Source organism: Trichosurus vulpecula, chromosome 1 (genome assembly GCF_011100635.1).
Source record: "Trichosurus vulpecula isolate mTriVul1 chromosome 1, mTriVul1.pri, whole genome shotgun sequence".
NCBI classification, from domain to species: domain Eukaryota; kingdom Metazoa; phylum Chordata; class Mammalia; order Diprotodontia; family Phalangeridae; genus Trichosurus; species Trichosurus vulpecula.
The window spans coordinates 51,016,647-51,042,886 of record NC_050573.1 but is presented as its reverse complement, the minus strand read 5'-3'; the positions used below and the strand labels follow the sequence as shown (position 1 = coordinate 51,042,886).

General features: G+C 46.2%; 1 protein-coding gene across 2 annotated transcripts in view; it reads right to left on the bottom strand.

Annotated features, from left to right (window-relative positions):
• Nucleotides 1-25,787, bottom strand: part of MYO1F (myosin IF) — a 47,451-nt gene extending 21,664 nt beyond the window's left edge. The window contains exons 1-10 of one of the 2 annotated variants that reach the window (XM_036741323.1): nt 25,664-25,787; nt 7,819-7,956; nt 5,854-5,943; nt 5,230-5,324; nt 4,847-4,934; nt 4,530-4,619; nt 3,750-3,881; nt 3,000-3,134; nt 2,209-2,341; nt 1,820-2,016 (exon numbers count right to left, since the gene is read on the bottom strand). In XM_036741323.1, coding sequence (XP_036597218.1) covers nt 1,820-2,016; nt 2,209-2,341; nt 3,000-3,134; nt 3,750-3,881; nt 4,530-4,619; nt 4,847-4,934; nt 5,230-5,324; nt 5,854-5,943; nt 7,819-7,956; nt 25,664-25,666 — 1,101 coding nt within the window. In that variant the 5' untranslated portion in view covers nt 25,667-25,787. Of the gene's footprint in view, nt 1-1,819; nt 2,017-2,208; nt 2,342-2,999; nt 3,135-3,749; nt 3,882-4,529; nt 4,620-4,846; nt 4,935-5,229; nt 5,325-5,853; nt 5,949-7,818; nt 7,957-25,663 lie in introns of those variants that run through there. The other variant, XM_036741324.1, reaches the window with a different exon arrangement.
• Between the last annotated feature and the right edge of the window lie 453 nt (nt 25,788-26,240).

Below are 26,240 nucleotides of genomic sequence, written 5' to 3'. Positions count from 1 at the left end.
TAAATAAATAATAATATCATTTTCCCCAGTTACATTTTTTAACATCCATTAAAAGTTTTTTTTTTTTTCAGTTCCAAATTTTCTCTCTCTTTCCCTCACCTTCTGCCTCCCTGAGATGGTAAGCAATTTAATATAGGTTATACAACCATCTGCCAGTTTTACAGATGAGGAAGCTGAGGCAGGGCTGGGGGGCGGGGTGTGGAGTAGCTTGTCTTGTGTGCGAGTTTCCATGTTTTTCCTGCCACTCTCTCATCTTCCTTTAATGTCCATTCCCTTTATCCAGAGACCATAGGGATAAGCGATCGAAGGATATGAATAAATAGGACCAAAAGAATTGTAAACTATTAATAATCATAGGAAAGAATGCTTCAAGTCAACAATAATAAAAGAAACATAAAAAATAATAATAGCTAATACGTATAAAGCCCTCTTGCAAGGTTTGGAAATCTTTCCATCGTCTGATCCTGACAACAACCCAGTGAAGGAGGTGCTATCATCAGCCCCATTTTACACATGAGGAAACTGGAGTTTAGGGGACTTGTCCTCTTATACTAGTAAGTGTCTGAAGTATGTCTGACTCCAGCTCTAGAATTCTTATCTACCGTTATCACCTAACCCCAGGTTTCTTTCACCTTATGTGCCCAGCAAATTGACAAAGATGTTAAAATGTGGGAATAGTCAACGTGGGAGGTGTTGTGGGAATGTAGACGCCCTGAGGCATTGTTGGTGGAGCTGTGAATTGGCATGGCCATTTTGGAAAGCAATTTGGAATTATGCAAATAAAATAACTGAAATGTCTGTACCCTTCTGACCCAGAGATTCCACTACTAGGTCCAAAGAGCCCATTGACAAGAAACAAGTCTCCATGTGCCCCCAGATATTTACTGCAGCACTTTTGGATTGGAAACAAAGTAGATGCCCATTGACTGGGGAATGCCTACATGAGTCGAGGCACATGGATGTAAATGGAATATTACTGTGCTGTAAAAAATGACTCGTGTGATGACTACAGAGAAGCTTGCAAAGATCCACATGAACTGATGCGGACAGAGCAAAGTAAGCAGAGACAAGAAAGCAGTACACATGATGACTACAATCATGTAAATGGAAAAAAACTACAGAAAACCAAAAGTGAAAATTGTGAAATTACAGAAAAGAAGCATGACTCAAAAGAAGAGAGATGAGGAAACACCCCCACCCCACCCCCATTGCAGGAGTGCGCGGCCCATGAATGTAGGAATTTTTAAATGTATTTATCAATTATCCTTGTTTTTTTCCTTCTGTTTCTTCTATCTTTAAATAAATATCTGTCATGTTGAGTGGCTCTCTGGATGGGAGGAGGGGAGGGAAACGGAAGGAAATTGTGGTGATGTTTTTAAAAAAAGACGTTAATAAAAGCTTTTTTTTTAAATAGATAGCGTGAAAGTCTCTTGTAGACAAGATTTCCACAATTCCCCATTGCCTTGCTTGGTAGGCTTGGAGAGGCTCAGCCTGCCCCAAACACTACCCTGACAGAGCCCCTGAAACTATTGGCCCAGGGCTCATCCTTCTTTATAATTAACATTATTTGGTATTATAATTTATATTCCTGTGGTTCTTTAAGGTTGCAGAACCCTTTATGCACATGACCTCATTTGATACTGCCAACAGTCCTACGAGGCAGAAACCATTATTCCTATTTTATGAGGTTCAGTGCTTTGCCCAGCGTCACGCAGCTTGTAGATGGCTCAGGTGGTATTCAGTCCATGCCCAGGACTCCATCCAGTATGCCAGGCTGCTTCTCATACCCTCCGTCCCTACTCACCACACCAGGGCTTACCTCTACCAGGAAATCAAAAAGCCGGGCATAGAGGCCCTTAGCCAGGGCATCTCGAGTGTAGGAGGCCTGCTCCACGCCCAGTGTTACATTAATGGACTCCGTCCGGCCGCCCCATCGGCTGTCCATCTTACGGCTAGTTAGTTTGTCCCGGAGGCGTCCGCTGTCAATGCCCAGCAGATAGGCAGGGAAGGCCAGAACTGGGGAAGGGGCCAGGACGGCGTCAGAGGTCAAGGCCATAGCTCCCTACCTCCCATAGCCTCACCCCTCTACTCATAGGTCTTGCTGTTCCCTAACAGGAACAACTCCCAAGTCTCTCACTCTCTCCCCCTCCACCTCCCCCAACAGAACCCTTTCCCCTGGGTTCACATGCCACACCGCTGAGCACTCACGGTCTGTACTCTCCACTCTGGCATAGTTCCCCTCTTCACAGAAGCTAATGTTCCCCAGGTGTAGGATTCCAGCCACTATCTGTAGGACCAGCTGCTGGACATTGGGTGGGATTCCAATGACCTGCATAGCATCCTGTGGGCCCATGCCAAGTGGTTGGTGCCTTTGTTGGGAGCCCCTGATCCTGGCCCACTTCCTGTCCTCGACCCCTGCCCGTTATCTTCTCTTTGCCCCTGCCCCTGCCCCCATCTGTTCCTCCTCCTCCCTCTGTCTCTGCTTGCTGCCTGCCCATATCCCATCTTTGCCTTTGCCCCTTTCCCTGTGTGTCTGTCTCTGTTGCTGTCCCTGCCCAGAGGCTCCTGCCTCTGCCCATGTCTTGTCTCCATCTTTGCCTTTGTCCCCGTGCCTGGGTCACCCATCTGTGGCTCCCTGTGTAGGCCCTGCCCTCTGTGTCTGACTAGTCTCTGCTGTTACCTTGCCCCTGTTACTGCCCTAGCCCCAGCCTCTGTGGCCTCTGAGGATATGAGCCAATGCCACTTCACTTAGTGGGATGGAGAGTGGAAGGGCATCAGGGATGTGAAGGAGGAAGAGATGGGGGCATAGCTCATACATGCATGAGGCCTGGCCCAGGAATGGACATCCCCTTTGGCTTGAAGATATGGAGCCCAGGACAGAGCCTTCCCTAGCCTTATACCCTGATGTGAATAGAGAAGGTGGCTCTGCCCTGGGCTCAGGCATCTCCCTCTGAGTTCAGCCTAGATGCTGGGGGGAGTAGGCATCACTGGGCCCTTACCAGAGTCTCATGGAAGTCATTGAGGTCATTGGTGCCATCCACTTTATAAGTGTCAGATTGGTTGAGGTAATAATAGTAGTCAGGGGTCATGATGCCCAGGTTCTGCCGCTGTTCCTGGGAGGCACCTTCTAGCAGCTGGGGGCAGGAGAGGGGAAGAAGGAAATGGGTTGAGAGAAGAATAGATGGATGGAGGGAGGGAGGAATGGAGGCAAGGCCCTCAGTGGGTCCTGCCTCCCTAAACTAGCCCTCTATGTGCCCAGTGCCCTGCACCCATCAATTCTTGGACACAGGCCCAAGCCCCACCCAGTCCTCCACCTCCAGGGTCTCAGTATCATTTAGCCCTAGGTGAATGCATCACCTACCTTCTTGCCTCCCTGATTCTTGGTCTCAGGCTCCTCTCCAAGCCCTTGGCCCTCTGGTTTTCTGCAGTGCTAGCCTCTTCCCCTGACTCCCAATTGCCTCTACTCACTGGGACCCTGCTTCCCCAGCTGTCAGCATCCATCCCCTTCCCTGCTCACTTTTCGTGACCACCCTCCCTAAACTAGCTTGCACATTTTGCATCCATTCTGTGTGTACTTATAAATGTACTTGTCTTCTTAACAGCCAGGTCTGTTTCACTTATCTTTGCGCTCAAGAACTGCTTAATAAATGCTTGTCGATACATCAACTGATTGGTCCCCAGTGGCATTTTCCAAGTCTTTCTTTGCTCCCAGGGCCCCGGCATTGGCCCCTCTTGCCTTTCCCCCTCACCTGGTAATAGATGTGGAAGTTCCTCTCATTCTCGTTCTGTGAGACCACTCTAGATTTCTCCAGGAGGAAATTGGAAATCTTCCCGCCATCGGGCTCCCCACCTCGACTGAACTGGATCTCAAAGTACTTGCCCTGGGCCCAGAGAGGCCAGTCAGTGCCTTACAGGGCTAGTGTTGCTGCACTTATAAGAAGGGATGGGACCCCACATTTGCTGGGGTGCCAGGGCCTTCAATGCTGTTGGGTGGCAGGAGTCAGTGAAGCTAGAGCCCTAGCTATCCAGAACTTCATTATCATCCTAGAGACCAACATGGGATCATAGGCTTCCAGCTGAAGGTATCTTAAAGGTCATTTAGTTGGACCCACCTCATTTTATAGATAAAGAAACACACTCAGAGAGGGGAAACATTTCCTCACACAGCAGAACTGAGATTCAAACCCAGGTTCTTTGACTTCCAAATCAAGTGTTCTTTCTGCTTTCTCAAGGAGGAAATAGTTCCTAGGCCTAAGTTCAGTACTCTTCTGTTCAGGGAGAGCAGAGAATCCTGTGGGCTGGGTTGGGCAGGGAAGGCTTCAGGGAGGTGGGAGGGCTTGGGCTGGGCCTGAGAGGCTGAGTGGACATGGAGGGGGATGGCACCAATGATGAGGGGCTCTGTGATGGCAATGTTAGGGTCATGGACCAAGGCCCACAAGGGGCTGGTGTGGATTATCTGTGGCTGGGCAATAGGCAGTTGGTATGGGTTGGGTGCTGGGTGCTCCAGGACTCATACAGGGTAGACTTACAAAACGGCTGGAGTTGTTGTTGCGAACGGTTTTGGCATTGCCAAAGGCCTCGAGCAATGGGTTGGACTGAAGGATGATGTCCTTTACATGCTGCAGATGGGATGGGGTGGGGGGAGACAGGAAGGGTCAAGGTCAAAGTCAAAGGAGGTGTCAGGGCCCTGGACTATTTCCCCCCAATCCCCAAACCTTTCTGCTCTTCAGGCTAAACATCCCCATTCACATGATCTCCATTGGTCTCCAGTCCTCTCTCTATCCAGATTCATTAGGTGAGTATAGGGGACCGTGAAGGTGGCCATCCCCTCCTCCCTCCTACTCACCTGGACCTTCTCTCCCCCTCCAGACACCTTGGATATGTAGCCCATGATGTATTTGGCAGCCACTGTCTTCCCTGCCCCACTTTCTCCACTGTGGGAGGAGAGGAGAGAGATGAGACTCAGCTCTCTCAGAAGAAGAGGGACCCAAGGGGTGCTGTGTTCTGTGTCCCTCAAATCCAGGGAACAGGAAGAATGAGGTGGAAATAGGGGAGGGTTGGGAATAGAGATATTCAGGTCTGGGCTCACAGCTCCTGGGTTGGTTAATCAGGGCCCAGCAGGAGAAGGTCAAGGAAGACACAAAGAGGGTAAGAGATCCAGGGTAGATGGGGGGGGCAGGGGGGGACAGGGAAGGTGTGAGGGGGTCAGGGTGTGAGGCTTAATAGTACCTGATGATAACACACTGGTTTTCACTGTCAATGAGCATGTTTCGATACATATTGTCTGTGAGGGCATAGATGTGTGGCGGGTTCTCATACTGTGCCTGGGGTTGGGTGGATGAAGAGGAGAAAGTCAGGACTCTACAGTGCCCGTTCCTTCCCTCTGTTTATAGGGGCATCAGGTGGCCATCCGAGGGCCCCCTCCCTGCTGTTAGATAGTGCGACGGTTCTGGAGTAGGATGGTTATGGTGCCAGAAAGAGGGCAGGGTCATAGCTAGAGCTGGAAGGGAACTTGAAGGTCAGATAGTCTAGTCCCCTCATTTTACAGATGAGGGAACTGAGGACCAAGGGAAGCTAGTAGAGTTGGAATTCTTGGGAAGATCAGAGAAGATCTCAGAAATCCTATGGATATCCAAGGAACCTCAAAGATCCTGGGGGAACTGGAGACATTTCTGAGACCCTGGTGGACCCAGAGAATCAGATATCCTGGGAAGTGGGAGTGGGGTGGAGATTTATTGAAGAAGTGAAGAGCATAATTGAGTCTGACTGCATCATGAACTGGGGTAGATGGAGATACCAGCCTCTCCTTTCAAACATCATCCCCCTCAACCACCCCGAGTGTCCAGGCCTTACCGCTCCTTGGTACAGCTCAATCTCTCGGTCAGTGAAATATGGCATCTGCTTGAAGGGGTTGACAGAGATGAGGACTGAGCCAATGTAGGTCTGAGCTGCTGGGTTAAGGACCAGATGTGGTTTCTGGCTGAATCCCCTCCTCCCTTTTTCATGCTATCTGCTTTCAATGAAAGAGAGCTCAGAAGGCCTCTGGCCTAGCCTGCTTCTGAGTAGGAACTCTCCTTTAAAACATAGATTTGTCTGGGATCCTTGAGTCAGAGCTGGAAGGGGGCCTTAGGGTCCTAGAGTTAGAGCTGGAAGGGGGCCTTAGGGTCCTAGAGTTAGAGCTGGAAGGGGGCCTTATGACCATAGAGTTAGAGCTGGAAGGGGGCCTTATGACCCTAGAGTTAGAGCTGGAAGGGGGCCTTATGACCATAGAGTTAGAGCTGGAAGGGGGCCTTATGACCATAGAGTTAGAGCTGGAAGGGAGCCTTATGACCATAGAGTTAGAGCTGGAAGGGGGCCTTATGACCATAGAGTTAGAGCTGGAAGGGGGCCTTATGACCATAGAGTTAGAGTTGGAAGGTGGCCTTAGAATCCTAGAGTTAGAATGGAGGGGGGCCTTATGACCATAGAGTTAGAGCTGGAAGGGGGCCCTATGACCATAGAGTTAGAGCTGGAAGGGAGCCTTAGAATCCTAGAGTTAGAATGGAGGGGGGCCTTATGACCATAGAGTTAGAGCTGGAAGGGGGCCTTATGACCATAGAGTTAGAGTTGGAAGGTGGCCTTAGAATCCTAGAGTTAGAATGGAGGGGGGCCTTATAACCATAGAGTTAGAGCTGGAAGGGGGCCTTAGAATCCTAGAGTTAGAGTGGAGGAGGGCTTTAGTCCAACCTCCAAGGTTGTGTAAGTGACAGAATGGGTTGGAATTTAAATCCAGGTCACCCAGTTGCAGAGCCAGGGCTCTTTCCTTTGCAAATCCCCAACAAATGGCCATCCAGTCTCTGCTTACAGACCTTCAGCCCTCCCTCACTTAAATCCAGTTCACTTGCATGTCATGGCATCACCTCCATGATGTTACGGTCCTCTTTGAGAACAAAGGACAAACAACAGTCTAGGGAAGAGGAACTACTGTTACCTGAAACAGCTCTTTCCTCTTTTGTGCAGCTCTCATGGTGAGGTTTTTCTCTCCATGAAACTAAAATCTGCCTCAAAGCCATTTCCTGGCTTCGGTTCCTTCATTTGTAAAATGAAGGAGCTGAATTAAATGACCTGGGAGATTTCTTTCAGGTTGAGATCTATGGTCCTAGATCCATCTGTTGTTCCTGGTTCTGCTCTCTGAGGCTAAGCAGATCAAAGCTAATCCCTCTTCTTTAAGACATCCCATCTGTCTTCTTTCCTTCAGATACTTGAATACAGAATGTCCTCCCTCTTCCCAGGCTTTTGTTTTCCAAGCTAAAACCCCCGGTTCCTTCAGCTGATCCCCTTGTGAGATAATAATATTTATATGGCACTTCCTGTGCGCCAGGCACTGTGCAAACACTTCAGTTATCTCATTTAATCCTCATAACAGCCCTGGGAAGTAGGTGTGTTAACTCCATTTTATAGATGAGGAAACTGAGGTTAAGTGACTTGTCCGAGGTCACACAGCTAGTTAAGTGTCAGAGGCTGGATTTGAAATCAGGTTTTCCTGACTCCAGGCTCAGTACCCTTACCTGTTCACTGCATCATCTAGCTGCCTACGGTGTCTTTGCAGCCAGAACCTCATGCCCTGTGCTCCACGCCCCAGAGTAGGACAGAGCCAGGACCAATTGCCCAGGCTTGCTTCTTCTTCCTCAGGGTTGGAAGGAGGAGAAGTGGAGGGAAGAGAAGGAAAGGAAGAGAAGGAAAGTAGAGGGAAGAGAAGGAAAGGAAGAGAAGGAAAGGAAGAGAAGGAAAGGTTCTGCTAGTACATGAGTACTCATTCCCTGCTTGCTTGGCGGATACAAAGATGTAGTCATCCAGGAAGCGCTTCTTGAGGTTGCTCACGATGGCGTCCTCATTGATCTGGGGGAGCAGCACCATGTCGTCCACACCACTCTGTTTCACATTGTGACTTTGCCAGTGAAACCGTTCTTTGCTACCCTGGAGGGGAAGTGAGGAACACAAGGTTTTTCCCAATACCCCAGTGGTCATTGCTTCCCTCTCTCCCTCCCCCGAAATCAGTCCCACAACAGACTTTCTGGCTAACACGCTCATTTTATAAATGAGGAAAACTGAAACCCAGGAGACAAGGGGACTTGCCCAAGGTCACACGATCACAGAGACAGGAACGATTCTAACCTAGGTCTCCTCTGATTGTAGAGCCAGCGCTCTTTCCACTGCCGAAAGTTGTATTTTCTTGTGTGTGCATCTGTCACTCCAGATGTGGTCTGATCAGGGCCAAGGACAACAATACGGCCACCTTCCTCATTCTAGCCCTACACCCAAGCTCTCATTGGGTTTTCTGGAGCCAAGTCACACTGCTGCCATATTTTTATCTTGGGTTTTATCTGGGATCCTCCAGAACTTTTTCAGCCGAACTGCTCTCTAGCTTCATCTCTTCCATCTTGTGCTTGTGGATTTCTTTTTCTTTCTTTTTCTTCCTTCCTTCCTTCCTTCCTTCCTTCCTTCCTTCCTTCCTTCCTTCCTTCCTTCCTTTCTCTTTCTTCCTTCCTTCCTTCCTTTCTCTCTTTCTTTCTTTCTTTCTTTCTTTCTTTCTTTCTTTCTTTCTTTCTTTCTTCCTTCCTTCCTTCCTTCCTTCCTTCCTTCCTTCCTTCCTTCCTTCCTTCTTTCTTTCTTTTTTTCACTCCAATTTGGTTTTTTTTTTAGGAATGCCAACTGAGCAGTTCTGCCTTCTCTGCCATAGTGTGGTATTCACTCCAGGATCACAGAATTTAAGAAGGAACCCCAGTGAACCTGATTTAATCCATATTGCTGAGAGTAATGGAAATCATTGCCTATTCCTTTGGAAAGGGGCTAACGTACCCTCAGCAGCATTCCTATCCCTTCTCTGATCCTCCCTAACTTTAAAAAAAATGTTTTTTTGGAGGCAACTGAGTTTAAGTGATTTGCCCAGGGTTACACAGCTAAGTAAGTGTCTGAGGCTGAATTAGAACTCAGGTCCTCCTGATTCCAGAGCTGGTGCTCTATCCACTGCACTACCCAGCCACTTCTTCCTCCCTAATTTTCTAACTTAATTTTTTTAAAAATCAAAACAACCAGCAATCAAACAAATCCTTTTTGCTGTTGTTCCCTTTCTTCAGCAGATTCAGGTCATTCTAAGCTTTAGTTTTCTTGTCATTCCTCTCATAGGACCAAGCCATGATCTGTATTCATTCACCCTTCATCATCTTGTTTCTCTCTTCCATAGTCCCCAGCCCACATTTGACAAATAGGGAAGCTGAGGCCCAAAGAGGGAACACAGTGTACCAGGGACAGGGCTATGTCTTCAGACTACAAGGCAAAGATTATTTCTCCTCTACTTGGTTCCCTTCCATAAATACAGGCACTGTGGTGGTGGACAAACTCTACAACTGATAAACAGATCTCAGATTATTCATCAATCCCTTTATCAGAATAAACTAACAGGGGAGATTGTGAATTTGAAGTAAACGAAAGTGAAATATTGGAGAGGGGGAGGAGAGGAATGAGAGTAGGAGGTTCTTGTACCTTGGAGACTTCAGGGCCACCTTTCTCATTCCAGTCTAATGTGGTTCAGGGCATACTCTGGCATCTCACACACTATTCAGGGAAGCTACCTGCCTGAAAAGTCTTCCTCAAACACAAGACTGAGCAAATCAGAAGCTCCTTATTGCCTCAAAAGGATAAAATGTAAACTCCTTAGCCTGGCATTCAAGGTCACCACAATCTAGTTTCAATCTACCTCCTTCCCCAATTAAAATATATATATATATATATATATTCATACTCTTTTTTTAAAAACCATCAACCTCACTTCCCAGGGACTCCCTTCTTCTAGTAACAAAGAAACATAGCCAAGCAACACCAATTATGGCCATTCTAGGCAATGTACATTCTGCACCTAGAATCTCTACTTTGAGTTGAGAGGAGGTGGGCACTGGGCACTGAGATCACTGCATTGATTAGAATTTTGTCTTTGGCATTCCAACCAACCTTTCCAGGCTGACTGCATAGCTCTCCCCTTCCCCTACTCAAAAGTCCTGGGGCCATTCAGAACCACTGCCCTTGCTCTCCTAGAACAGGCTACATCCAGCCTCTGACATTTGCATGAGCCTCCCCACGGCCTGGAATGCACTCCCTCCTTATCTTTTTAGATAAGGCCTTTTAGAAACCTTTGCCTTCTGGGCTGAGTTCTGGGGCCAACTCCTTTACGAAGCCTTCCTGATTCTCCCAGCTCAAGCTGTTTGTTCTGTTCCTTCTCATTACTTTCCAAAAAGAAAAAAAATCACTAACACCCCCGCTCCCCGTTTTTTCCTCGTTGTTGTGTTGTTCATTTGCTTTCCAGTCATGTCTGACTCTTCATTACCCCATTTGGGGTTTTCTTGGCAAAGATATTGGCGTGGTTTGCCATTTCCTTCTCCAGCTCGTTTTACAGACAAGGAAACCAAGGCAAATAGGGTTAAGTGACTTGCTCAGGGTCACACAGCTAGTGTCTCAGGCCAAATTTGAACTTAAGTAGAGGAGTCTTCTTGACTCCAGGCCTGGGGCGTAATATCTACTTTACCATTCTTCCTCATTCTTAAAAAAAAAAAATCAAAAAGGAGAGAACATTTACATAGACAAAGTAGAACAGAAAAGAAGAGTTATATGTGAAATAACCAATCTCCTTTGTAGACAGCTTACTTTTTAAAAAGGTACATAATGCATTTAACACCTCCCTTCTGAAGCCAGCCAGCTTGTCTGTTTTCTTACGAACTTTTCTCCAGTCTTTTTTCTATGTATTTCCTCCTCACATTTCTCTGGGACGAGTTGTCTGCTCCTTGCTTTGTTCATCACTCCCCACCTTGAACTGTACTTCCCTGAGTGCCCCTTATTAAACTAGAACTGTATGAGAGAAGTGACTATTTTTTTGCATCTTTGTATCTTGTCCTTTTAGGTATTTAATATAGGTCCATTCAACAGAATTAACCTTTATTTTTATTATTACAGTTTTATGGAATGGAAAAAAAAATGCTGGACTTCTTTTTTGAGTCCCTGATCTAGCACTTAATAGCTGCATGACCTTGGGGAAGTCATGTTTCTGAGGCTCAGTTTTGTCTTCTGTAGAATGGGTGTGTGTGTCCAACTAGATTACTTTTGAGATATCTTCTAGATTTAAATCTATGCCCCTATAGATACCTAAACAAGGCAGACTGCAATAGGACAAAGGAGGGCATCTTGAGGAGCTCTAAAATAGGAGAGGGAATCAGGGGAGGTGTCACCTGAGTCACTCTTCCTCCTCATTTTTGCTTTCTTCCTCTGCTGCCTTTAAGACTCAGCTTAAATCTCCCCCTCCCCAAGTGCCTTCCCTCTGGGATTGCCTTCCATTTTCTCTGTATGTATGTGTATACATATAAACATATACATACATACACAGTGAAAATGAAGGTAATTAAGCACTATATGCCAGGCACTGTGTATATACAAATTACTATATATACATTGATAATCATTTAATATCAATTTAATAACTTCATTAAGGGCCAGAGCCTGAACTAATAATCAACTAGAAGAAGAGCCTGGACCTAAGCTTCTTTGTTCTTTGAGTAAACCCAGAGAATACGTCTTCCTATGTCAACAAGGCCAAATCAGGCTGACTTAAGAGCTTTCTTTCCTCTGTCTATGGCCATTAAGGATGAGACCTTTAACCCGAGAAACTATCTTGAATAATGTGACTTTTTCTTATCTTAATATTTTATGGGCATATACTATGTTAATGGTAAATTAAACACAGAAATCCTGGGTTGTAATTTCAATGGACACTTTGTCAACTCTCTTATCTTATTGTATTTGCAACCTATTCAATTAAGAAAAATCCTTTTCTTGTATCATGGTTAAACATACATGGGGATCATAAAATTGAGTAACACAGGCATGCTGAGTTGGCACTAAAAATATATTTAAACCTTCTCATTCCTTTGTTCAGGCAATCAGAACTTATGCTCTGGCTCCTTGTATGTACAAGTAAGCTAGCTCTGCTAGCTTTAAGGGAATAAACAATATGAATTTACATGTCACCTAGCTTATTTGCCTCCTTTAACCAAACTTTCAGGTCAACAACATACACACATATTCATCATACATACACACACAGGGCCTGGCACATAATAAGTCCTTGATTAATGCCTGTTGACTGATTGAAGGAATAGAAGGATGTTAATAGGAGGAAATAAGGAGGGAGCATGTTCTCTAGGCATGAGGTGAATGATTGATTGCCTTCACAAATTCACAGATGCAAAAAGAGGCCATGCTAACAATCGAGGAGAAGGGAGGATTCTGAAATTGTGAGGAAGGGATCATATGAGCCTTAAAGTACTATAAACACATGGTCTTCCTCTTCTTCCTCCACCTCCTCATCATATTGGGTTTCCCTGTCTTGCCAGAGCTGGAAGTGCAGGGGCTACGATTCATGGATCCAACAGGCAGAGCCCACTATAGCTCAGAACCCCTCAGACTCAGGGGATCTACCAGCCACAGTCTCCTAGGAATTGGTCTTACAGGCATATACCAGCCATCTGTACGTTATTATTATTACTTCAATTTTTTAAATGGATTTTTGACCTCCTACGTGGGAAGACTCCCATATATGACTGGATTGAAACTCTTTCTTGCCCTCTCATCCTCCATGGTTCTGGTTTGTGCCTTTCTGTAAATCCTCCACAAGGAATGGACTGAATGTTCTGGGTGCTGTTCTCTAATTCCCTTGGCATCACGCCCCTACTGAAGGAGCACAAGGGCTATCCATTTCTTATGCGCCTTGCCCTTACCATATGACTGGTCTGTTTCCTTTCCTGGGCATGCATCTTTCTGATGCTCTTTCTTATGCTGCTTCCGTTGCATAAGTCTTGGTTGCTAAGATGGCATAGCTGGTTCACACCCCAAATGCTCCTCTTTGTTGCCCTTTACATGACCTTCAATTTTAGCTTTTCAGAGACTAATTCCGGTATGCCATGACTCATAACTATATAGCGTCGCTGGAAGGATATTGGTATTTTTTTTAATGGTTCCTTGTTTCAGGGACAAGATTAGGATGGGGAATTAACTAAAAGTACCAAGCAATTTCCCAAAGGTAACCCAATCTGGTCTTCTCCTCTTCTCTAATTCTAGACCCATTTTATTTTCTAGGCACAGTGTCTAGATATATATCCACAGATATATGTTCTGAAGGACCAGCTTTATTTGTTGTTCAGTTTCAGTTGTATCTGACCCTTCATGACCCCATTTGGGGGGTTTTCTTGGCAAAGATACTGGAATGGTTTGCCATTTCCTTCTCTAGCTCATTTTACAGATGAGGAAACTGAGGCAAATAGGACTAAGTGATTTGCCCAGGGTCACACAGCTAGCATGTGTCTGAGGCTGGATTTGAATTCAGAAAGATCAATCTTCCTGGCTCCAGGGTCAACACTCTATTCGCTGTGCTACCTAGCTGTCACCAGCTTTATAGGTGTTTCATAGTCTGGACAAAAGGCATTCTTTAACCACTTAGTTTTCCCTATGTGGATAATTGGGCTGAACTCTTTTGAAACTGGTTAAGATGGGTGATGAATAGAGATGATGGTGAGCTACAGAGGACAACAGTGAGCAGAGTGACTGATGGTGAATGAATGGAAAATGACCTAGTTAAGTTTACCATATGTTAGATACTGTACTTAGTACTAAGGATAAAAATACAAGCAAGTAAGATAGTCCCCTCCCTCAAAGAGCTTATGTTCTATCTGAAAGTAGGTCTGGAAGGGACCTCAGTGGTCATTCAGCCTAATCCCTTCAGTTTCTTGATGAGGAAACTGAGGCCCAGAGAGGTAAGTACCTTGGCCTTGGTCACAGAGGTTCCTACTGAGATTCAAACCCAGATCTTCTGACTCTAAATTCAACATCCTTTCCCCTTGTGGAAAATATTATACTATTTTATATCATTTTTGTAATTTCAATAAGACTCAGGGCCTGAACTACTTAACCAGAAGAAAAGCCTGATCCTAACAGTTTCTTTGTTCTCTGAGTAAGCTCAGAGATATCTCTATCTTATATCAACAAAATCCAGATGGAGCATTCCTTGCTCTGTCCATGGCCATTAAGGGTGAAAGCCTTGACCCCAGACACTATCTTGAATTATGTGACTTTTCCTTATCTTAATTTTTATGGGCATATACTATGTTGTGGAATGTTAATGGCCAATTAAACACAGAGATCCTGGGGTAGTAATTCCAATTGACACTCTGTCAACTATCTAATTTGTTATATTTACAATCTATTCCATTAAGGAAAATCTTCTTCTTGTATCATGGTTAAATATACATGGGGGTCATAAAAATGAGGTCATACAGGCTTGCTAGCTCTGCTAAAATAACGTATATAAGTTTTCTCATTGCTTTATTCAGGCAGCCAGAGTTTATACTCTGACTCCTTGTACGTACAAGTAAGCTAGCTCCGCTATGCTTTAAGGGAAAATAATAAACAACATGGATTTTTCTATCACCTAGCTCTGTTGTTTCCTTCAACCAAATTTTCAGGTTTAACACCCTACATACATCACTCTGGCAAAATATCTTATTTGCTATGTCCTCTTCTGTCCATGTACGTATCAAATTTTCTAACTTCAAAATATATGCCGTGATAATCAGGGTCTATTGTTCTGATCCTTTATAATACTTTACGTGTTTTTCCACATTTGTCCTGTTTTATGGAGCAATAATAATACTAATTAATTAATTATTAATTAATAATAATTGAATAATTAATTCACTACAATCGTTTTTGCCAATCATTGGACTTAGAGGTAGTTTTTTAAAATCATGAATAAAGCAACTATGAATGTTTTTTTTTTATTAAAAAGAGCTTACATTCTAATAGGAGAAGTTGGCATGTATAATATAGAGAAGTTGAATGAACAAGCATTTTTTAAGGTGCCTACTATGTGTCAGGCACTGTGCTAAGGGCTGGAAGTGGTGGCTTAGGGAAGGGTGTTTTAGACAAGAAGTCAGGGGGAATAGTGATGAGAGTCATAGAGTAAGTAATTAAAATGCTCTTTCCAAAGTGGTTTTTGTCTTTATGGATCTCAGAACTTGCTTTTGAAAGGACAGAAGAAGCTGAGATGGGTGGAGCTGAGTAAAGGAGAGTGAAGGTAAATTAGACTGTAAGCACCCTGAGGGCAATGTTTTAGCATCCCCAGCATCTAACTCAGTAGTGGTCACAGTAGGCATTTAGTAAAAGCTTGTGGATGGTGAATAGAGATGAAGGTCCCTTAGAGAATTGAGTTATATGAAAACAAAGATCATTTCTGGGGGCACAGATTACTATAACAAAGGCAACAGTTACAAAGTCTGAACTGCTCTCCCAAGTCTTCCATTGGTAGAGCTGGCATGGCTTTCTTAGAACTGGCCACTCTTGACTAAAGTCACACTCCCCACTCTGTTCTCCCCACCCTAGACTTATCTCATGTTCCCAGGGTTTCCCACTCTGTTCTCTCTCTTCTGGGCTCCATGTTGCCCAGTAATGTAAATAGCACTGAGCTCAGAGTTAGCAGAGTCCTGGGTTCAAACACTGGATTTTCTGTTTACTGTCTAGGTGATTATGGGCCGGTCACTTTTCCCCAAGCCTCAGTGTCTCCATCAGTTAGATGGAGATGAGAACATGGGGAAACTGCTTTGTAAAACTTAAGGACCTAAAAAGATATGAGAAGAGGTGGGAGACTGGGGATATGGAACACTATTAATATTACATTTTTTTTGATATATTGTTCAGTTTTCTTGAACTCTCTCTCTTTCTCTCTGGCTCTCCTTTCTCTTTCTATCTCTCCTCTCTGTCTCTCTCTCTGTCTCTCTCCCTGTCTCTCCTCTCTGTCTCTCTCCTCTCTCTGTTTCTCTCTGTCTCTCTCTGTCTCTCTGAGGTAGGAGGAGTAGGGACATACTAGGAAATGTAGGTGACATAAAGCAAAAGAAAGCAATACAAATTATTTTTTTCAGAAACTATACCTCTCTAGAGCTATATGCTCTATGATTAATCTCACTGGGGAAATTTCGGGCAATAGAGCAACACTCTTGGATGGGATCTGCCTGTCCCTGGCTGCTTGGCTTCTCCATCACAGAATGACACCTGAATCTAGCCGATGATGCCCTAGCGCCCTCATAGATGGGTCTCTGCTTCTGTCTTCTGAAAGGCTTTTGGCAAGGCAACCCATTTGCTTCACTCCAACACCAGCTCTGCGTGTAGAAAGGTCTTGATGTAGTTTGGAAGAAGCAAAGGCAACAGCCCCAGTTATTATAGTATGTTCTGGTGATTATTTGGCTTTCATCTTTGCCCTATCATCTCTTGCCTGGTTTCATACTTATTAGTGTAATGGGGGTTTGGCAAATGCCCAGATTGCCTAAGATGAAGTTACCTAGGTGGGAGGAGCTGGCTGGCTCCCTCTTAGGTGATCTGGGTATGCGCCAACCTGGACTACATTTGTTTACAAGTTACATCTTGCCTATGAGAGCAGCATGGTCAAGACTGTGCCAAATGATCATTTTGTGTTGTAGGAAAAACTGGAGGAGGACTATTCAGGGCTCAGTCTTCTGTCCATGGAGGGGTGGCAAGAGTGAAGCGGGGAAGGAGGACGGGAAGATCATAGGATCATGGATTTAAAGCAAGAAGGGACTAATATGAGGCCTTTTAAGTAAATCTCTTTATTTTGTAGATGCAGAAACCTGGGCCTATATTAGGTGAAATGACTGGCCCAGGGTCACACAGTCAGTATCAGATAAAATGAGATAATATTTCTAAAGTACTTTGCAAACTTTATGACTCTAATTTTGTCTTTTGGAGGGGGAAGGTAAGGCAATTACGGTTAAGTGACTTGCCCAAGGTCACACAGCTAGTAAGTGTCAATTGTCTGAGGCTGGATTTGAACTCAGGTCCTCCTGACTCCAGGGCTGGTGCTCTATTCACTGCACCACCTAGCTGCCCCCTTTGCAAACTTTAAAGCCTTATCACCATCATCCAGGATCTACCAGTGCCCCCAAGGAACCTTCACCCACCTACCTTTCAACCGTCTCCCACAACCATTACTCCAGCAGCAATTCATTTGTCTTCAACAAATATATTTGATTGTCTCCAATTGAGACTGTCTACATCTTGTTTGTACATGGCTGTGTGCATATTGACTCCCTCATTCGACTGTAAGCTCCTTAGAGTAGGGTCTGTCTTTTACTTTTCTTTGTAACTCCAGTACTTGAAACTGTGCCTGGTACATAGTAGGTGCTTAATAAATACTTATTGACTGACTGCTCTGAGTCTGCAGACATTTATTGAGCACCAGGTACGTACAAAGCCTTGTAGTTGGGGACAATCTCCACCCTCCTGAGGGCTTCTGTTCCTTTCCACTGGGAGGATGCACTATGTACCCAAGCATATTAGAAGGAAGATAGAAGAGCGCCCTCTAGTGTCAGGTCACTAATACTGTGTGTGTGGGGGGGGCGGGATTAGAGGTGGAGGTGGGTGGAGTGGAAGAGGCAGCCAACAAAGAGAGGCTGATAGCTTGATGAAAGGAAGAAACTAACAATTAGAGAGCTTAGCTATGAGGACTGAAGGAAGACTCTGGGGTGACCTAATAGCGGTGGAGGAAGGATTAGCTTTGTTCGGCTTGGTCCTAGAGGGCAGAACTCAGGCAGTGGGTGGAAATTGAAGAGGTAATGGGCCCCCCCTCACTAGAAGGCCTCAAGCAGAGACTTGGTGACCCCTTGGGGGATTGTTAAGTGCCCTTACTATATGTCAGACACTGTGCTAAGTGCTGGGAATTTCTGTGCAGGAGGGTTGGACTAGATGGTCAGATTCCGGGGCTCATTAATATATGGCTCCTCCCTTCCAAAAGACTTTGAGGGAGCCAGGGATGGATAAGGCCCAGTCCACGCCTACCATGAGCATACAGACTTCTGCAGTGGTAAACGGTTAGCAGCTGGTTCTCCGGGCGGAAAGATCATTCATTCAGTCAATAAGTATTTTTTAAGGGTCTGCTCTGTGCCAGCCACTGTGTGCTGAGCTCTAGGGATACAAAAACAGCAAAAGCCAGTCCCGGGCCTCTAGGAGCTCTCAGTCTAAAGAGGGAGATAATAAATAAACATGTACAAACCATATGCCGGATAAGTAGGAAATAATTAAGAGAGAGGGCATTATAATAAAGAGGGGGTGGGAAAATCTCCAGTAGAAGGTGGAATTTTAGGTCTTGAAAGAAGCTAGGCAAGCCAGGGGCCAGAGATGAGGAGGAAGAGCTTTCCAGGCACCTGGGACAGACAAAGAAAATGCTCTGAGTGGAAGAAAAGGAAATAGCCAGGAGGCCAGTGTCATAAGATTGAAAAATATATACACACAATATACTTTCAAATTTAATCTGCATTCTTAACACCTCCAACAGTTTCTTAAGTCTCAACCATCTACAAACAATAAATCAAACCCTTTGCCCTACGCTGAAAATTTTAAATGGGGGCGGGGGCGGGTTAGAGCTGGCTCCCACACCCCCTTAGCTGTCTGTAGGAGGGGATGGGGAAGGGATGGAAAAGAAGCTGGGTATGGAATATGAGTTTTGAATATCAGGCAGAATGTGAAAATTATTCAGACATAAGAAAGATACGGCTCGTACTATGTCAGGTACCAGAACAGCTTCCCAGCCAGGAGACTTCCAGAAAAGAGCCCTTAGAGCGGAGATTCTGGACCTTTTTGTGTGTGTTCTGAATCCCTTCAGTTAGAATGGAGCCCTTCTCAGAACAATGTTTGTAAAATGGCATTCCAAAGGAAACCCATTAAATTGAAAACAGTTATCAAAAATGCTTTGTTTTTTCAAAGCTCATAGACTCCAGGTTAAGAACCCTGCTTTGAGACCACCTAATCCCACCTACCCCACCCCCCATTTTACAGAGAAGGAAACTGAGACCTATGCTAACACTCAGCTTCCCCTCCCCCTTCCTCATGCCATCCCTCCCCCCCACAAAGGACACCCCTTAGCTTCAGCTGCCTCTTTTATTCCCCAGTTTGCTGCCAAACTTCCTGGTTTCTGTTTTGTCTCCCAGGCAAACACCCTGGTCCACTTTGGTCTATGGTGTACTGGTGGGGATTGGAGACATCAGTTCCTTTATGAGTTGTCCACAGGGGCCTCTTCCTTCCTGAGAAAGATTACAGTCCTCAAATGGGCCAGAGGAAGTCCTTTCTGGCCCTAAATCCTATGGTCCTGTGAGCTTGCTGGATCAGATGGAGCCACTTAACATAGTCTAGGAGGCACGGGGCTAATCATGGTGGAAAGGAGCATTGGCTTTGGAAGGGCAGGACTTTGGGCAGCATTCTTGCTCCAACATGCCTGCCTGTGAGACAATCGAGTGACGACTGAACCTCCCTTGGCCTCATAGATTTGGAGCAGGAGTGGAGAATCTGTGGCCTCCAGGCCACATGTGGCCCTATCTAGGTCCTCAAGTGTGGCCCTTTGACTGAATCCAAGCCTCACAGAGCAAATCCCCTCAATAAAGGGATTTGTTCTGTAAAACTTGGACTCAGTCAAAAGGCTGCGCTTGAGGACCTAGAAGTCCACATGTGGCTTCAAGGCCAAGTTCCCCACCCCTGATTTAGAGCTAAGTTAGAAGGAAATTTAGAGGTCATTTAACCCAGCCTCCTTATTTTACAGATGAAGAAACTGAAGGCCTTATGACCTCAGAGGGCTGGTGTAGATAATCATAGCTATCGTTTATATAGCACTTTAAGGTTTGCCCAGTTCTTTACCTGTGTTTTCTCATTTGGTCCTGTGAAGTATGTGCTATTATTATCCCCAGTTTATAGCTGAAGAAATCGAGCTCCAGAGAGGTTAAGTGACTTGCTCCAAATCACACATGGTAAATGTCTCAGGCAGGATTTGATCACAGGCCTTCCTGGCTTTCCTCTCCACCTGGTTCTATCCTCTCCACCCTCTTGCTAGCTTGTGGTCAAATCACAGAAGCTGGGCCCAGATCAGCTTCCCAGCCAGGAGACTTCAGGGGGCTTACTTGGGAGACGCACGCATGAGTAGATGTTTGGTAAGTTGTTGAAATCCCTTCCTGATAGAGGAGGGTAGAGCTGGGGAGAATGGGGGAGAGAAAGAGGGAAGGTCTGGAAAAAGAAGTTGTGGTCACAGTTGACATATATAAGATAGATGAGTCAACCAAACTGGGGGTGTTGTGAAAGGAGGACAGCTGAGAGTGAGAAGGGTTAGCAGCAGTGGGTGATGGGGAGGGCAGGAAGCCTGTAACGCCCCCACCCCCTCCACCCAGTCTCCATGACTGGACCCACCAGGTGAAACTGGGTCATGGTACCCTCCAGGCTGAACAAACCCTGAAAAAGCACAATAAGGGATGGAAGAATGGGGTGAGCTTCTTGGGGGGCCAGGGCCCTCATCCTCTATGTTTAAAATGAACTTCTCTCATCTCAATCTGTTGAATTTCCTCCCTTCCTTCAAGGCCCAGATCAGGTACAGCCCTTCTCTCCCACTCCCCTCCTCCAAAGTGGTCTTTCTCTCCTCCCATTTCCCATAATCCTTTGACCACCGATCTCACTCTCCATTGCATCAGAGATGTTGGTGTATTTCTCCTCATCAGTCGAATGTAAGGTCCATGAGGGCAGGCTGTCTAAAGTGAAGCTCCTACTTCTTTGCCCAGCTCTGGGTCATTACCCCCCCCCCCCCATCTTAGGGCCCACCTTCTCCCACCACCACCACTCCTTTCATTCTCCTCGTTGTCCCCTTCCCATGGCCATGAAGGTGAGGGCCAACTCTCTGGGGGATAGATCACCCCTTCCCTGGTGCAGCGATACCCAGCTGGGGCAGATTGTTCATCCATGTTCCCTTCCTTTTCCCTGGCCTCCCTACCCTCATCCCTACAGATTCTGGGAATCTGTCTCAAAAGCAAGAATTGCTAGTTCCAGTTCCAGCACCAGCACCAGCTCTGGATACAACTATCCCAGTAGAACAGAAGATGAAACAGGCCTAGCGTGGTCAGATGCTGTCTGCTCCAGGCCGTACCCAGTATAATAGGCAGTTTGTTGACTAGCACTGAACAGTATATGGGAGGAGCCAGGAGCCAGAAGTCAGGCCAGGCTATGTGAGGCCTCCCTGGGACCTGGAGTGGCTGGATCTTCTAGGGGAGGCTCAGGACTGACCTCCCACCCCCACCCCCTCAGCTCCTGGGGCTACCGAGGATGATGAGCAAAGAGTAAGAAAGAGCCACTTCCTTCCTTCCTGCTGCCCGCAGCCTGGGCCAAGCTGGTGGGGGAAGTCTTGCAGAGTGGCCCCTGCCCTGGGGAGATGCTGCTGCTGCTGCTGCTGCTGCTGCTGCTGCTGCATCTCCCTTACCGGGCAGCCCCACCCTACTTCTTGCCTCTGAAGAGGAGGCTAAAGTACTGGACTCCAAAAGCCTGCGTAGGGAGAGATCTTCTTGGGGATAGATTTGCCTCTAATTAGCAGACATCCTGACATGCCTGGTCCCTAATTAATCCCATCCTCTCTAATTAATCCCTGATCCTACCCTTCTTGCTACCCCCTCCCAGCTTTAGGGGTAGGGGAGAAGAGAGGCAAGAGATAACATAAAGTAAAAAAACAAAACCAAAAAAGCATTTCCTAAGAACCTACTACACGCCTGGTGCTTTATAAACTCTCATTTGGTCCTCAAAACAACCTTGTGAATTAGTACTATCATTAGCTCCATTTTATAGATTGAGGAAACTGAGGCAAACAGATCAAGGGATTTGCTGATAAGTATCCTGAGGTCTAGGTCTGAGCTCAGATCTTCCTGAGTCCAGGCACAGCACCTTAACCACTGCACCACCTAGCCACCTGAGTGGAATGGAAAGAATACTGGATTCGGAGTCCTCCTCCTTAGCGTGTGTAGTTCTGGGGTTCAAAGCCCTACTCTGCCCCGGTCATCGGCTGTCTGACCTCCAGCGGGGCCTTTCATTTCAGGGATTCCTTAACTATGAGAAAGTGATAAGGAATTTTGGGGAACCTACCTCAGCAGATTATTGGGAGGAGCTTTGCAAAGCTAAGGGCTTTGCAAACTTCAAAGTGCTACTTATCAAAATGTCCCTTGTCACCGCCTTTGCAAACACTCCTGGACATTCCCTCAGTCGTTGGCCATTTTTAGTCATGGAAAATCTGAGCTGAAAGGCTGTCAAATAATGGACAGCATTTTTAAAAATGCTCAGTATGTGTCAGGCTCTATAGCTAGGGGTTGGAGTCAGCCTCATTTGGAGTCACAAGTTGGTCGTTGTTCGTATCCGACTCTCCTTGGCTCCATTTAGGGTTTTCTTGGCAGAGATACCAGAGATGCCATTTCCTTCTCCAACTCATTTTACAGATGAAGAAACTGAGGCAAACAAGACTGAGTAATTTGCTCAGGGTCACACAGCTAGCAAGTGTCTGAGGCTGGATCCTGGCAAGTCACTCAATGTTGCTCAGCCTTATTTTCTTCAATTGCAAAACAGGGCTAATAATTACACCTATCTTCACCTCACAAACCTGAGAAACTTGAGAAAACACATTTAAAGGGCTAGTGTAAATATTAAGGTGATATTTGCATGCCAGTTATTATTATTGAATACAGAAATGAGACAGTCTTAGATCAAAGAATGTCAGGGATGGGAAGATCATGGAATTTAGGTCTGGAAGGACTTTTAAGATCATCTCTTGACCCATCCCCTAATTTTAAAGAGGAGGAAACAGAGATGATGTGATTTACCAAAAGGCACACAGCTAAGAGGCAGCAGAAGCAAGGATTGGACCCTGCTTCTCTCACTCCACATGTAGTCCTTTCTCTCACATCTATTTTTGGCAGTTGAGAAATTAGGCTATTGGAGCTCTGAGCGCCCTTAGAGGATAGAGTGTCAGAGCTCAGAAGGACCTTAAAACATAGAGCATTCTCAGAGCTGGGAGGGACCTTAGAGCAGCAGTTTCTAACTCAGATAGAAACAGGGCCATCAAAACATCCATCCAACAGATTCCTGTGGGCTGCATATTGATTTAAAAAACCATGTTAATAGTATCTAAGTTTTATTGTATTTTTAGTTTATGTCTTAGAACACAGGATGTGTCAGAGCTGGGAAGATCCTTGGAGCCCAAAATGAGAGAACGTTGAGGGCCTTTGAGGTCACCTAGTCCAACTCTCTTATTTTACAGATAGGGAAACCGAGTCTCAAGGAAGGAGAGGGCGCTTGCCAAAGGTTATATAGCAAGTCAGCCCTTCTCTTTAGTACTAACAATGGGTCCTTTTCATTATCGCTCTCCCTCCTATCACCATTAATTATATGTATGTATTGGCTCTGGTCAAGAACATAATCCTCTAAGCTTTAACAGTCTGTCCCCATCAATGATCCTGGCGCCCTGACCACCATTCCATCACTCTTTGTCTTGTCGAAGCCCATCGCCATCAGTCATGCTGTCCCTATGACTGGGCTGTCGCTGTTCTAAACCAGTCCAATCCAAAAAACTTTAGAAGTCCCCACTATGTGCCAGGCACTGTGCTGCAAAGGGGATACAGCAAGAAAAGGAGAGACAGCTCTCGTCGCCATGGAGCTTGTATTGATAATAACCACAGCTCACGTTTACACACTTCTTTAAAGTTTGCAGAGTGCTTTACATATGTTAACACATTTGATCCTCAAAGCAATCCTGTGAGGTAGGAGCTATGCTTAGCCCCATTTTGCAGATGAGAAAATTGAGGGACAGAGGTTAAGCGACTTGTCTAGTTACACAACTAGCAAATGTCAAAGGTAGGATTTGAACTCAGGAACTCAGATCTTCCTGATTCCAAATTCCATACTCTACCCACTGTGACCCCTAGCTGCCTTGTTATCAGGGGATATCACATGACGCTCTATCATAGACAAAGAGAGCTCTCTCCTCTCTCCTCCCTCCCAGCATATTTCCTAGCATCGCTTATCACTTTGAGTCTAGGTCTCTGACACTGACATGCAGGTTGGGTTGTCAGAGCCTCCTTGTCGCCTCCACCACTGAGACCACAAATGCTACTATTAGGGGCATCTCTGTCCTTGGTGGAGGTGAGCATAGATGTCACAGAATCAGAGAAAAGCAGAAACGGAAGCAATCAGCACTTTCCCTTCTCAACCGGGCTGGCTCAGACCCAGGGGTCTGACTTCCAGTCACTGTGCTTTGTGGGGGCCCCATCAGCCAGCACTTAATTTCCTCTCCCCTCAGGGACCTAGGTGGTCAGGCTTCTACCTCTCCTCTCAGAAACCCAAGTATGTAGGTTCCAATCCTAGCCCCCTTCCCAGATGTCCATTTCCTCAGCCCTTCTTTCCTCAGGGACCAGTCATCCTGCCCTTCTGTCCTTATCCTTAGCTCTTTTCAACCTCTCCTACTTTTTTTTTCTCTCTCTTACCTTTAACAAAGAAAAGATACCTTGGAACAAGACAAGGCAGGCTAGAGGAAGGGACAGGCAGAGTTGAGGTGAAGCTTCCTGAGCTTCGATTTCCACCCCTGCAGCCCAGAGGGGAACAGAGGCTGGTCTAGAGACCCCCAGAAGGTCACTGGTGTCACAAGTCAGAGAGCTCAAGCCACTGGCCTGGTGACACAGAATAAGCTCAAGACAGATCCTGGAGCCTAACCAGCCCTGCTCATGGTCTCAGAGCTGAGAGGGAGCTCAATCAGTTTTAGAGGCAGGGAGCCCTTAGGAAATCCAACCCAGGACATCGGGGCTGGGAAAGATCTTAGAACACAGAATGGCCAAACTGAGAGCTCAGAGCTCATTTGAGCCAACCATCTCACATGACAGATGGGGAAACCAAGGTCCTCAGAAGGGGAGAGAGTCTTTGCCAAGATTAAAAAGTCAGCAGCAGGTTCAGGATGAGATTTTAGGTATCCTAGCTCCCAGCCTGATCAGGGGTCTTCTCACATCACAAGGCCTATGGGATCAGCATTAGGACTTTCCATGCTGTGGTATGACAATGTCAGTAGTACAGAGACAGCCCATGCAGTGGTAGTTTTACAGTAGTAATCATTATTAATGTTGATCCCTGATCTGAGCCACAGACGCCCATACTAGGCTGGGTCCCCAGGCAATAGCCTGTCACTGGGGCCAGAAGGGAGGCTCTAGGGGAATCTGCTGGAGAGTCGTCCCCCTGTCCCCTCCCCGTGCAAACAGCAAGGGCAGGATGAGCTTTGATATCATTCTCCTCTGAATGGGCAGCATTAGCTACCCTTGGGCCAATCCCTTAAAAGCTCCGCCATGAAAGAGTGAGCAGTTCATAAAACCCTTCTAGATAATTAAATCCAACCTCCGCATTTAACAAATAGGAAAATTGAAGTACAAGGCAGGGAATTGATTCACGATAGTGATGTCAGTGGTACATCTGAGACCCAGATCTTTGGCACTCAGTCAGGGGCCCCTTCCTGGTCCATTTCTCTGGGGTCCTGGGAGGAAGGTGGGCAGACATGGGAGAAGGACCTCTCACCTGAAGTAGGGATGGGTGTGGGCCTGGGAAGTGGCACACCCAGTGGTCTGTCTGAAGCAGAGACAGAGCCCAGAGAGGAGCCCTAGGACAGGGTTGTATCAAGCAGACAAGGTAGGGTGGGGCAGGGAACTACCTCAAGCTGAGCGAGGCTGCTCTGAGCTGCACTGTGACAGCAACTCACCATAGTGGCTGCAATTCTCGGTCCCTGCGACCCTAGGTTGGGTCCCCTGGGGTGAAGCAGGTGGCTGCAGCTGCTGGGAGAGCCAGGTTCAGGGGGATCCTGGTGGGGACTCAGATATGGCCTGGTGCTGGCTCTCTCTGTGTGTCAGGACTGGGAGCATCAGTTCCTCTTACAAAGGCCTCTGCACCCCCACACCCACTTCCTATCACTGGGAGGGGCAGGGCCAGGGGGGAAGGAGCTCTCACCACAGTAGAGGCCTCCTCTGAGGAGGGGGCAGGATGGCACCATGGTCCCCTAGAAGTAAGTCCAGTGTCTGAACACTGACGGGAATTTTGGTTCTGTTAATTTCTTCTTTGATCAGTAGACTGTAAGCCCCTTGAGGGCAAGGAGTTATATTCATTTTTGTCTTTGTATATTAATAAGCACATGTTGTTGTTGAGTCTTGTCTGAATCTCTGCTATCCCACTTGGGGTTTTCTTGGCAAAGATACCAGAGGAGCTTGCCATTTCCTTTTTCAGCTCATTTTACAGATGAGGAACTGAGGCAAAAAGGGTTAAGTGACTTGCCCAGGGTCACA